Source organism: Channa argus, chromosome 6, assembly GCF_033026475.1.
Source record: "Channa argus isolate prfri chromosome 6, Channa argus male v1.0, whole genome shotgun sequence".
NCBI classification, from domain to species: Eukaryota; Metazoa; Chordata; class Actinopteri; order Anabantiformes; family Channidae; genus Channa; species Channa argus.
The window spans coordinates 7,500,687-7,513,998 of NC_090202.1; the positions used below are offsets into that span (position 1 = coordinate 7,500,687).

A 13,312-nucleotide genomic window follows, 5' to 3' on the forward strand; every position below is an offset into this window, starting at 1 on the left:
TTTAGTTATTTCTACCCTCTGCCCTGCCGGTCTCCTGCCATGCGGTCCTCCGGTCCTTCCTGGGCTCCGCTGCAGTTCCGTTACCACTCCTCCCACAGTAAGGTCTCCACTCCTGCCTATGCTCCCTGTACTTTTTATGATCATTTACATCTGCCTCTTTTACTCCCCTCAGAGTTCCCTACTGCTCCTCGGCCACCTCCGCCTCCCTCTCTGGTCCCGAGTTGCCACCCCGGTCACCCTCATTCATTCTTTCATTATTTTTATAAGTTTATAAGTTAAGTGCAGGCTTCAATTTGAAATATGACCCTCTCTTTATCCCACCAATCACTCCCGCGTAGCTTACACTGTTTCTTTGCTTTCGTGCAGGGTGGGAATTTGGGGTACAGCTGAGTGAGAGAGGGGTTCCAGAGCCAGATCGTCATTTGAGCAGTTTGCAGACGAGTTACTTAGAGTTTTTGCCCCTATAAAGTCTGAGGGGGATGCCTCGCTCAGATTGTCTAGGCTCTCACAGGGAAAAGGGACCGTGGCAGATTATGCCATTGAATTCCATACCATCGCGGCGGACTGCTCATGGAATGAGCCTGCTCTAGTTGAGAGATTTTATCAGGGCTTGTCGGAGTCTTTTAATGACGAGCTATCTTTTTTCGAGAGCTTCCCGACACCCTGAATGATCTGTAGAGCTTTGCACTCATGTGGATCACAGAATTAGAGAACGTCAACCCCAAGCAAGAAATTCCCCCTTCTGCTCGCGCTGCCCTAGAGCTCCGACTTTCCCTGCCGGCAGTTTCACCCCATCCCCTGACCCGGGTTCCCCTCAACCTATGCAGTTGGAGAGAGCGTGTCTTTCCCCTGAGGAAGGAGAGAGACGTTTCCAAAACAATTCATGTCTGTATTGTGGGCAACCCAGGCCACAAGGTGACATATTGCCCAGTAAAAGGAGGGGCTCAGCAGGGAAAGGGGGGCACCTGCTTAGCCAAACACACTCGAAGTTACTTTCGGCCCCCCGACCACCTTTGCCTGTTAGGCTGCAGTCCGCTGGCTGTTATTGAGTCCAGAGTGGACACAGAGTTTATGGACGAACGCCTGGCCCATAAGTTGCGCTTGGTCCTGATCCCCCACACCAGACCCATAACCATCAGAGCTTTAGACAGCCATCCTCTTAACACTAGCTCTCTGCACACAGCTCCCTGGCAGTTAATTATTGAAAATCACTGCAAAAAGGTTTCATTCCAAATCGTCCGTCCCACTCAGCAACCACTCATCCTCGGGTCCACCTGGTTAGCTAGACATAATCCTCATATTGACTGGCTGAAAGGGAAGATCATCAGTTGGGGTCCGTCCTGCTCCAGCCTATGTCTCAGGCAGGCCGTCTCTCCTAGCAGCTCTCCAGTAATCACTACCCATCCCATAGACCTCACCAACGTTCCCAAGGTTTATCACGATCTCCAGTCCGTTTTCAGCAAGGAAAGGGCCACGTCTCTTCCCCCTTACCGTCCCTATGATTGTTCCATTGAGCTACTCTCTGGTACCATGCCCCCACGCGGCAGATTGTACTCTCTCTCGGGTCCGGAGCGCGAGGCCATGGAAAAATATATAAATGAGTCATTGGCCGCTGGCCTCAGGAGGGCCCGTGCCACTCTGGTCAGGACATCGGACTCATATAAGAGATCCAGTGACAGATGCCATAGCCGCACCCCTCAGTATCGGGAGGGACAGCGAGTTTGGCTCTCCACGGTTGAAGTTCCCCTCCGCGTCAAGAGCCGGAAGCTGGCTCCCTGTTTCATTGGTCCCTTCCCTTGTGGCTAAGTTCATCAACCCTGTAGCGGTTAAACTGCGTCTCCCCAAGTCACTTACAATTCATCCCGCCTTTCGTGTTTCACGCATTTTTATGTACGTGTACGTGTGTGCTTCTTCTTTTCCTTTCTGCTGTTCCTTTCAGGTGTCGCCACAGGGAAACATGTTCCTCCATCTAACCCTGTCCTCTGTATCCTCTTTTCTCACACCAAATAACTTCATGTCCTCTCTCACTACATCCATAAATTTCCTCTTTGGTCTTCCTCTAGACGTCCTGTCTGGCAGCTCCAACCTCAGCATCCTTCTACCGATATATTCACAGTTTCTCTTCTGAACATTTCCAAACCACCTCAATCTGGCCTCTCTGACTTCATCTCCAAAACATCTAACATGAGCTGTCCCACTGAGGTCACTCCCAAAGAGAACCTCAACATCTTAAGCTCTGCTACCTCCAGCTCTCCCTCCTGTCTTATCTTCAGTGCCACTGTCTCTAAGTGGCACTCCTCTCATTACAAATCACAATGTGATCTGCAAACATCAGAGTCCATGGAGATTCCTGTCTAACCTCATCTGTCAGCCTGTCCATCACCAGAGCAAACAAGAAGGGGCTCATAGCCGATCCTTGATGCAGACCCACCTCCACCTTGAACTCCTCTGTCACACCTACATCACACCTCACCACGGTCTTACAGCTCTCATACATGTCCTGCACCACTCTAACATACTTCTCTGCCACTCCAGACTTCATCATACAATACCACAGCTCCTCTCTCTGCACCCTGTCATACGCTTTCTCTAAATCTACGAAGACACGATGTAACTCCCTTTGAATTTCTCTGTACTTCTCCATCAGCATCCTCAAAGCAAATGCTGCATATGCTGGACTCTTTCTAAGCATGAAACCATATTGCTGCTCACAAATGCTCACTTCTGCTTTTAGCCGAGCTTCCACTACTCTTTCCCACAACTTCATTGTTTGGCTCATCAGCTTTATTCCTCTGTAGTTGCCACAGCTCTGCTCATCTCCCTTGTTCTTAAAAATTTGCACCAGTACACTTCTCCTCCAGTCCTCGGGCATCCTCTCACTCTCCAAGATCTTATTAAACAAACTAGTCAGAAACTGTACTGCCACCTTTCCTAGACACTTCCATACCTCCACAGGTATGTCATCAGAACCAACTGCCTTTCCACTCTTCATCCTCTTCAACGTCCTCCTCACTTCACTCTTACTAATCTTTGTTACTTCCTGCTCCACACCAGTCACCTCTTCTACTCTTCGTTCCCTTTCATTTTCCTCATTCATCATCTCTTCAAAGTTCTCCTTCTATATTCCCATCACAATCCTGGCACCTGTCAATACATTTACATCCTTATCTTTAATCACCGTAACCTGCTGCACATCCTTCCCATCTCCATCTCTCTGCCTCCCCAACCTGTACAAATACCTAAAATACAAGTCCTCATATGCTCTTTGTTTGGCCTTTGCCACCTCTACCTTCAGTTTACGCTGCATCTCCCTGTACTCCTGTCTACTCTCTTCAGTTCTCGCAGTGTCCCACTTCTTCTTAGCTAAGCTTTTTCCCTCTATACACTCCTCGACTTCCTCGTTCCACCACCAAGTCTCCTTGTCCACTTTCCTCTTTCCAGATGACTGTCACAGTCCCTGGTTTTGGACTAGTTTTGTTTAAATAAATTTCCTGTTTTTGGCTTTTATTTTGTTGCTCCTCCCGTGTCCCTTCCTTTGAGACTGTGTAGTATCTTTACCTTCCTCGTTTTGTTCTAATTGGGTTCACCTGTTCCCCAGTTTATTTATGCCCAGCTTTCCCCACTGCTCACTGCCAGATTGTCTTCCCTGCTTCCCTAGAGAACATACCTTGTGAATTACCTCTTTGCCCTTTGCCTTCTCCTGCTTCCCCTGCACACCTGTGCATTACCCCTTTGGCCCTCTTGTGCCCACCTGTTCCTTGAGTTTTGGTCTGAGGTTTGGTTTCCTGTTTATTTCAGTGCTTAATGTTGTTCCCTGTTCCCATGTAGTTCTCCCTGCATGTTTTACCCCCATTAAATGTTTGAGTGGTTGTCTCTCCCTTTAGTCTGGCAGTGCCTTATGTTTAGTTCTTCCCTGTTTGCCTTCCCTTAGTGACTGAGTTTATTTCCTGCACCTTTATTAAGCTTATCATACCCCATCCAGAGTGTTTAAGTTGATATTCTCTTTTACTTTACTTTAGTTATTGCTGCAAGTGCTTTTTCGTCCAGTGATTTTCTGTTGTTTGCTTTTCTTTAAATAAACTTTAAGTTACTATAACCCCTTCCCTTGCCGTCTCCTCCTTTTCAGGTCCTACAAAAATCAAAGTAACACAATAAAGAAATTGTGACAGAACGATCTGGCCAAGACTAGGACCCAGAGATGGTGGTTTTTCCCCATGGATGCCTCAGAGTCTTTTTGGCCCTTCTTGGGGTACAGACCCCAGGTCTTATAACTGGGCCAGAGGCTTAACCGGTCATTAGGGAACCCGCTTAGCCTTTTGTCCTTCAGGGGTGGGACCCCGCCGCAAGGAAAACCCCAAGCCTCAGACCGAACGTCAGCCCCCTCCCTTTAATAGTTTTGAGGGCACCCGCTTAGCCTTTTGTCCTCCGGGAGTGGGTGCTTTTACCTCCGCTCTTGTACGTCATCTTATGTTCTTGCCTTTTCTGGAAGAAAGTGTTCACTGCAGCCATTTCCATCCTCTTTGGAAAGTCTACCACCATCTGTCCTTCTGCGTTCCTGTCCTGAAGACCAAAGCTGCCCATCACATTCTCATCACCTCTGTTCCCTTTGCCTACATGCCCATTGAAATCTGCACCAATCACCACTCTCTCACCTGTGGGGATGCTCTGCATCACTTCATCTAACTCACTCCAGAATTTCTCCTTCTCTTCTAACTCACATCCTACCTGTGGAGCATAACCAATCACAACATTGAACATCACCCCTTCAACTTCCAGCTTCAGACTCATCAACCTGTCTGATACTCTATTCCCCTCTAGAACATTCCTCACAAACTCTTGCCTTGCTACCTTTCCACCTGGTCTCCTGGACACACAGTATATCCACCTTCCTTCTCTGCATCATGTCAATCAACTCTCTAGCCTTCCCTGTCATAGTCCCAACATTCAAACTCCTTTCTGTCAGTCCTACATTCTTAGCTTTCCTCTTCTCTCTCTGCCTACGAACTCACCTTCCTCCTCTCCTTCTTCATCTTCGACCAACAGTAGTCCAATTTCCACCGGTACCCTGTAGGTCAACAGCACCGATGGCGGTCGTTGTTAACCCAGGCACCGACCGATCCGTTATGGAAGTCATTGTCACGATTTGCATGTTTCATTTGGCATGTGTTTTATGTCGGATGCCCTTCCTGACACAACCCTCTGCATTTATCCAGATTTAGGACTGGCAAAAGAAGACACTGGCTTGTGCCCCCTTGCATTTGCATTAAGTGTGTCTGTCCATATTAATCTGCCTGTGTGTGTGTACTGCTGTCTCCATTCTGGGAGGGAGTTGTTTAGAGAGGAAAGGTGGTTCATAAAATCAAAAGAGTTGATTTAGAAAGAGAGTGATTTTTATACAGAGTTAAGGGACAATTTATAAAATGGATGGATGATGCCACCTCACAGCTAGAATGTCCCTAGTACAAATCCACCTGCTGGCCCCAGCCTTTCTGTGTGGACTCTGCATGTTCTACTCATGCTTGCATGGGTTTTCACTTTGGACTTTGTACTAAGACATGCATGTTAGGTTACTGATGACTCTAAATTGCTTATAGGTGTGAATGTAAGTTTGAATGCTTGTCTGTCTGTGTATGTCTCTCTCTCTGTTGACCCTGAGATAGACCGGAGAACAGTCCAGGGTGGACCCTGCCTCTCGCCTAATGACAGCTGGTTCCAGCTCCCCACAACTCAGAAGAGGAAATGTGCTTAAGATATTTGATGGATTAATAATATAACTGATATAAACAGAAAGAGATGGAACAAAGGAAATCAAGGAGATGGATGTTTGGATGACACATGGAGAGAGATATATAGGAATACTGAGTGTTTTGCAATTAACAGCTGACCAGAGGGTCAGTAATAGAAACATGTTTGTAATGGGTTAGGGAGGAATAGAGGAGACTGAGCGATTAAAAAAACTGCAGGTATCAAATTATGAAATTACGATTATGTCATTGTTGTTGTTGTTGTAATCTTTTAATCAGTGTAACTTACACAAGGACAAAGGTAACAAAAAGAACATTATACAGTACTTCATACTTTTATTGCACCATGGAAAAAACACAAAAATCCATTATTAGCAATCCCACACATAAGAGTTAATTAAAGGAGGTTGATTAAGACAGGAAAAAACAAAACAAAAAAAAAAAAAACCTTGGTGTCAGCCCTTGCTTCACAATAAGATAACATTACTGTTATTACATTTCATGTTTCTGCCTGTATTTGTGTATCTCTACAGGCACAATAAATAGTGTTTTATCAAATTTAATGCAATATTTTATGACTTGTTGTCTCGACCCATAATTGCTCTCTTTGTGTTTCTCTCAGGTCTCAGCAAGATTATGTAACATTTGGGTCCAAACAGGGCTATCAAGAGGCCAAAACTAGAGGCCAGGATGGCAAATACCTCCACTGCATCTGCATATTTGCCTGGTGAGCTGATATAAGCAGGAACAAAAGCCACCCACACAGCACAGAATATCAACATGCTGAACGTGATTAATTTGGCTTCATTAAAACTGTCTGGAAGATTCCTTGCCAAAAATGCTAATAGACAACTGAGGACAGCCAGTAAGCCAATGTAGCCAAGTAGCACAGAAAAACCTATGGTGGACCCAACAACACACTCATACACTATCTTGTCATTGTAGTACTGGGTGTTTTTATAAGGTGTTGGTGAGGCAGAGACAATCCAGGCAGTGCAGATTGCAGCTTGAACACAAGTCAGAACCAGAACTGTTCCTCTCTGCTGAACAGTGCCAAACCACTTCAGACTGGCTCCACCTCCTGGCTTGGAGGCCTTGAAAACAGCCAGAACAACCAGCGTTTTCACCAAGATACATGAGATACAAAGCACAAAGCTGATCCCAAATGCTGCATGTCTCAGCTGGCATGTCCACAGTCTGGGCCGTCCAATAAATAGTAGTGAACAGAGGAAACAAAGTTTAAGCGACACCAGTAGCTGGAAACTCAGTTCTGAATTGTTGGCACGTACAATAGGTGTTCTGTGGTGATAGATAAATATCCCTAGGACAACAACACAGACTAACGTGCCCAGCAGTGAGGCGATTGTCAAACAGATACCCAAAGGCTCATTGTAGGAGAGAAACTCTGTTTTCTTAGGAACACAGTGGTCACGCTGGGGGCTTGACCAGAAATCCTCTGGACAACTGGTGCACTCTGTGGAATCTGTTAAAATACAAACAAAACATATAAACAAAAAAGTGAATATTAAGCATATATATACATTTGGTTGTATATTTATCTATATCTATAGATAGATATAGATAGATACCTATATATATATATATATATATATATATATATATATATATATATATATATATATATATATATATATATATATATATATATATATAAAAACATACCAAGCTCATCTTGCATTTTACAGTTTCACAAAAGAATATAATATTTGCTTTTGAAGCCCACTCAAAGAGTGCATGCATGTCATGTCTATGTTATATATCCAAGCTACAATGTAAAACTGAACACGAACCAGTCCTATTGCTGATCTTTCCCTCAGAACAGGGAATGCAGTCAAAACAGCAAACAGGTTCCCCCTTTTTTCTGGCCATGCGGGTACCTGGAGGACAGCTCTCACTGCATACTGACCGGGGAGGCTATGGAGAGTAGACGTAGTTATTCTACAGTACTTTATGCTACTATAATTAGATATTCATCTGCCAAAAGATGAGCCTGAAAAGTGAAAAAATAACCTCTTTAAATTTTAAGTTCCAGACGATTTTGTCTTCATCAAGTATAAGTTCTTCCTTGTTGAAAAATAACTTTTTAACCTCGCCCACATTCTGAACTTTAGCTCTTCCCTCAGGGAGCTGGTGCCAGTTCATGATATCATAAATTGGTAATATATCACCATTGCCATCAAATGACACTTCATCACCAAACGGTGTGGTAAAGTTGACCTTTTCCAAGTAATACAGGAGCTATTATAATCAGAAAGAGATAAAAACCAAGATAATGAATGAAATAATTCTCATAATTAAAACATTTTAAGTGGTCTGCTGATATTGTGCCTTTCAAGTCACCCCTTCACGCTGGTGACAGCAGCTGACATGCAAGATGGTCATCTGATTCACCTGGAGCCACTTAGGGCTTCAGCTTCTTGCCAAAGGACAATAAAAAGTAGCCAGGAAGAACTGGGAGTTAATCACTGACACTGTAGTTCATAGACAACATCTGAGCTGTCGTTGTAACCTTGCCATTATATGTTTTCTCATTGTTCTTAAATTATTAATCTTTTTATTCAGATTTAACCTTTTTTGAATAACTTAGAATTGCTTTATAGGAATTGGGCTATATAAAACTGACTTGTGATTGATTGATTAACATCCCAAATAAAATACATAAACACCAGATTTGGCCATACCACAAAAAGGTGGAGTGTAAATTGATATCACACCTGCCATGCCTCTTGTCGTTGCAAACTGCCACAGCTGTTCCCACTGAAAGGTCCTTGCCCTGGTTCACACCGCAGCATGTCATCAAAAGCATACGCCAGAGCATACACAGCCTTGTAAACATTGTACTCGGGCCGAAGGTTTGAAATGTCCAGGAATTCAGACTCCACATTTTCTAGATCTTCATGTCCTGTGCATATTGCTCCTCCACTTTCCACCCAACCTGCTGGAGGTGGAGCCAATCTACACTGAAATGTGTGTTCCCAAAACTGATTTACCTAAAATATTTATAAAATTAAATAATTTATAAAATTTCACCTGAAACGCAAGGGCGTTTTTCATTCAAATACCAAATCAGATTCCAAGGTAAATTCTTACCAAGCTCTTTCCAATGCTACTGTTTTGGGGAAGGTCAGGATGTATTTGTAGAAGGAAATCCCTGAGTCCTGGAATTTCCCCTCGTCGGATGGCAGTGCCAAGTGTGCCACCCAGGTACGGCATGAGCTGGGGGGTCTGAAGCACAACTGCTGATACCCAGGCCTCACTGGCAATCCACTGCAGGCCTGTCACATTCTGCCTCACCACCTGTACAATACACCGAAGTTATAAATTCAAACTGCCATTCTTCGAAAACTAGTGTCTACTCTGATTAATGTTTTTCTTATTAACACACATGTGCAGTTCTGTGTTTTACACATTATTATGAGGACTAGCATATATATTATAAATGGACTTTATTGTACTTTTTTAAGGGATCTCACTCTTACTTCTAACAAACAAACAAACAAAGTTTTACAATTATATGTAGATATAATTACATTGTATTTTAAGCCCAACCTCTTCCATGAGGTCAATCATGTGACTCTCGTCTGCAAATGCAATGACCACACGAGCTGTGGATTTCTTCATGACGCGCACAATTCTCCTTAATTCAACAGGGTCTTCTCCCCATGGCAAAACCTCTAAGTAGGCCAGACAACCTCCACCAGACTGACTGAGGTCAGATTGGAAGGAGCGGGCAGCATGGAGTCCATAATCATCATCACTGATAAGCAGACCTGCCCAAGTCCAGCCAAATCGTTTAAGAATCCGAATCACAGCACGGACCTGAATAAAACACATCTCAATTAAATTACAGTGACTATAAGTGACTAGTGCAACAAATACTGTGCACTTTTCTGTTTTACTGCACTTTTTAAATGCGTTTTTATTTTGCTGATAGATTTTCACCTGAAAAGCATCACTTGGGATTGTCCTAAAAAACGATGGAAACTTCTGCCGGTCACTCAGGCAGGAACATGTGGCAAGATAACTTACCTGTGAAAAACAAAGACTGTGCATCCTACAAACATTCAAAATTTTTAATGGTTATATCAACTTTTTAATAGTAATAGTTTTCATGTTCACAAATGACTTAGATTTGAAATAAAATCGAAATGAAAATCAATTTATGATAAGGAATTAAACTTACCATAGGCACTCTGTACAAACCTAAGACAGTTGAAACAGCAATAGACCGTGTAGAGGACGATTCACCCACAATTCCTAAGACTGGAGTGGTTCCTATACAGTTCTTTTGTATTACAACCTGCTCCTCTTGACCACTGACTAATGACAAAGCTGCTCGAAATCCAATCCCGAGTACGTTGCAGTTATCATACAGACTGTATCCCAGAGTCACATTTGGCAGCAGCTTGGAGTTTCTGTTGATCTCATCAATAGCAAAGGCCATGGTCTGTGCCTGCCTAAAGCCTATAACATCAAAACTAAAACAAAAAAACCCACTGTTATTGGTGAATATAAATTGATGCAGTAACCGTGGAATCATGATGGAGCACACAATGAAGCCATTACAAACAGCAACAGTCACAATAAAAATAAATACACTTAATGTATAAATAATAAACAAAACATAAATAAAGGGAACTATGCAAAAAATTAAATAAAAACAACATGTTTAAAATTTTTTCAGAGTAATAACTGATTATCATTTGAATTTTTTTTCTTCAGTTGCTGGTTTTTGCTAGTTCCTTGACAGACTCACCCACTGCAGGTAGGCTGCTGTGGCTCTGAGGTATAAGACAGGTCAGGAAAAACAGAGAAGAAATTCATTTCAAACATTCCACCCAGAATCACATCTCCAACTTTGTGCATCCCATTTAAATGAAACTGTCCCTTTAACAGGCAGGAGGAGGAATCAACAGGGGAGGACACAGCAGAGAAAAAGTAGGAATACAGCCACATAAGCAAACACAAGTTAGTGTCTAAAAATGCCTGCATGACTTTTTCCAGTTTTCTCTTTTCTGAGCACAGTCATTAAGCCATCACTATGTCTCCCCTCTTATTGATTTGCAGTATTGTTTAATCTTGCACAGCACCTATCAGGACAGAAGACAAGATAGGGGCAGGGCCTACAAGGCATGTCAAACATGTGTTTTTGTACTGAGATACATAATAGTGCCATATGCACTAATATTTTACATCAATAAGGCCACTTTAGCAACATTTCCAATCTCTTTAAGTTACGAATAACAACATTTTTTGGGGTCTACTGATATTTTCAAGAGAAACAGTATATTTTTAAATTTCATATTACCTTCACTTTAGTAAGTTGCAGATAAATCTGTAGATAGTTTCAACTTAAGGGAAATATTACTTGGACTACCTCTTGGACTCTCACTTGGACAAATCTAAGTCAACACATGTAACAGAAAAGCCAGTTTTTAATACTACCCAAAATGATCAATACACTAATCACAATATGTTAAATTCAGTATCACACACCAACAGAGTTTAACGAGACAGCTAGTTTCAATATTTTAATCTAAACACTGAAGAGATGCTGCATTAAACTGTGCATACATAGTGGTTTAGGTGGGTTTAGGTGCACATGATAGGCTGTTTCCTTAATGTCACATGTGTCAGGAAATGACAGGTATGTTATGCAACATCGCATCATGTCAAGTCATGTATCTAAGACAAAATTGTTTCACACTAGACTCTGATCTCCATAAATGACTTGGTAAAGTCCTGTGCTAATTTTACCATTTGATTTTGATTTTGTTTAAGTGTAGGTTTTAGTATTTTGACAAGAATTTTAAATTGGATTTAGTCATGTTTTGGTCATTTGATATTTGTTAGTGTAGCACCTGACCCATGTAGCTAATAATCTGATGCAATATAAAGGGTGTCGTAGTACTATGGCGGCGGCCGGGGTACCTTTTATTGATGGTGTGCCGTGTTAACCTGTTTAAACAAATTAACAATAGAAGTATTTTAGTCTCTTAACTGGAATGAAATTAGGAATTTATTGGTGGCGCTTCCACTTAGCAGGAAATTACAACTTACTAACATTGAAATCATTTGAAGAATTATGTTTGAACTAGTTTGAACTATTCTTACCAATGTTACTTTTTTCCCCTATTGTGTTCTCTATTCTTTTCTTATAGTAAAAACCTTAATGATTTGTAAACACAACACACACGCAACACTTTAAAAACAAATCATACATTTAGGAAATAAAATACCTTTCCAAATATGAAATAAGTCTTTAAAAGTAAAAAATGTGTAAAATAATGTACAAAAATTGTGCACATGCATGTATTTCTTAATACTCTACAGGGTTGGAGCGACGTGTCGACATTATCAATTACAAAAATACGTCGATTTATGAAACATGGGTCAATGTATTTCAAGTTTGGGCAAGACTCTGTACCTGGGACAATTTGGGGACAATAAAGAAACTACCTCACATTCAGTTGTTAAAGGTTAACTAGAGCCCGAAAATATAAATTTTTGTGTGATAATTCGTTCACATAAACTTTGTGCCCACAGTTTCCCATACGCGGCTAACATATGACTTTAGCAGCATCTTGTTGGCTAATCGCTCACTGCTGCACTAACTGTTCAACCTAATATATCACAGGTTCTGGTGGAACCTGAGACAGTCACAGTCCCAAACCAGGCTAGGACCCTGTAGCTGTCAGCAGAGAGTCACCATCAGAAGCAGACAATGGAGGACAGGTATTGTGTAGTGACGGATTTCATGTTAATTTTTCTATTCTGTTACAGTATTAAAACTAAAGTAAACTGAACTGTTTACTGAGGAAATGTAGATTGCACCGAATTCATTAAATTTGAATGGAACAAGCTCTTGTTTTAATTATATTGTGAAGAGACTTCATATTAGTATGTAAAACACAGATTACGACATGAACCCAGCAACACAACACCTGAGACAGTGCCTATCAGGGAATTGTATGCTCTCTCCACATGCAGAAGTCCAAAGAGTTTCCTGGTCCTCTCCTCTAACGAGCATACATGACAGTTCTGTTACTTTCCTCGTTAACAAGCTCATTATTTTAGCTTTAATGCTACATCAGCTTACAACATGTACACACATTAACCATACACAATAACCTATTGCTATCACAATGGCATCCGTACAAATACCGCTAGCATGCTAATGGGCTAATTATGATTAACATCTCATTTACACACTGTACCTTACGGAAAAAGTGTCAAACTTACATACTCTGAGATATTTACCTTCTCTAGGTCATAGGACGGCCGTTACATGTTTGTAATCTCTGCATCCGACATAATAACGGCCATAATTCCTGAAAGTTGTATAACCTTCACATAGCTCTTCTCATCTAAGGCGCCTTATGACGCGGCTGTAGCTCAGTTGGTAAAGGCAGTCATCCATGGACCACAGGGTCAGGTGAGCACCTTGCATGGCAGCCACCACCATTGGTGTGTGTGAGTGTGTGTGTGAATGGGTGAATGGGAATCAACATAGTAAAGCGCTTTGGATAAAAGTGCTATATAAGTGA

General features: G+C 42.1%; 1 protein-coding gene across 1 annotated transcript; it reads right to left on the reverse strand.

Annotated features, from left to right (window-relative positions):
• Positions 1-6,316: 6,316 nt before the first annotated feature.
• Positions 6,317-10,631, reverse strand: LOC137129017 (extracellular calcium-sensing receptor-like). Its single transcript, XM_067507796.1, has 9 exons — positions 10,522-10,631; positions 9,949-10,243; positions 9,708-9,794; positions 9,315-9,584; positions 8,856-9,062; positions 8,480-8,746; positions 7,776-8,003; positions 7,556-7,679; positions 6,317-7,227 (listed from the first exon to the last, which is right to left on the reverse strand). Exons 1-9 carry the CDS (start codon positions 10,629-10,631, stop codon positions 6,317-6,319), a joined length of 2,499 nt encoding a protein of 832 aa, XP_067363897.1.
• Between the last annotated feature and the right edge of the window lie 2,681 nt (positions 10,632-13,312).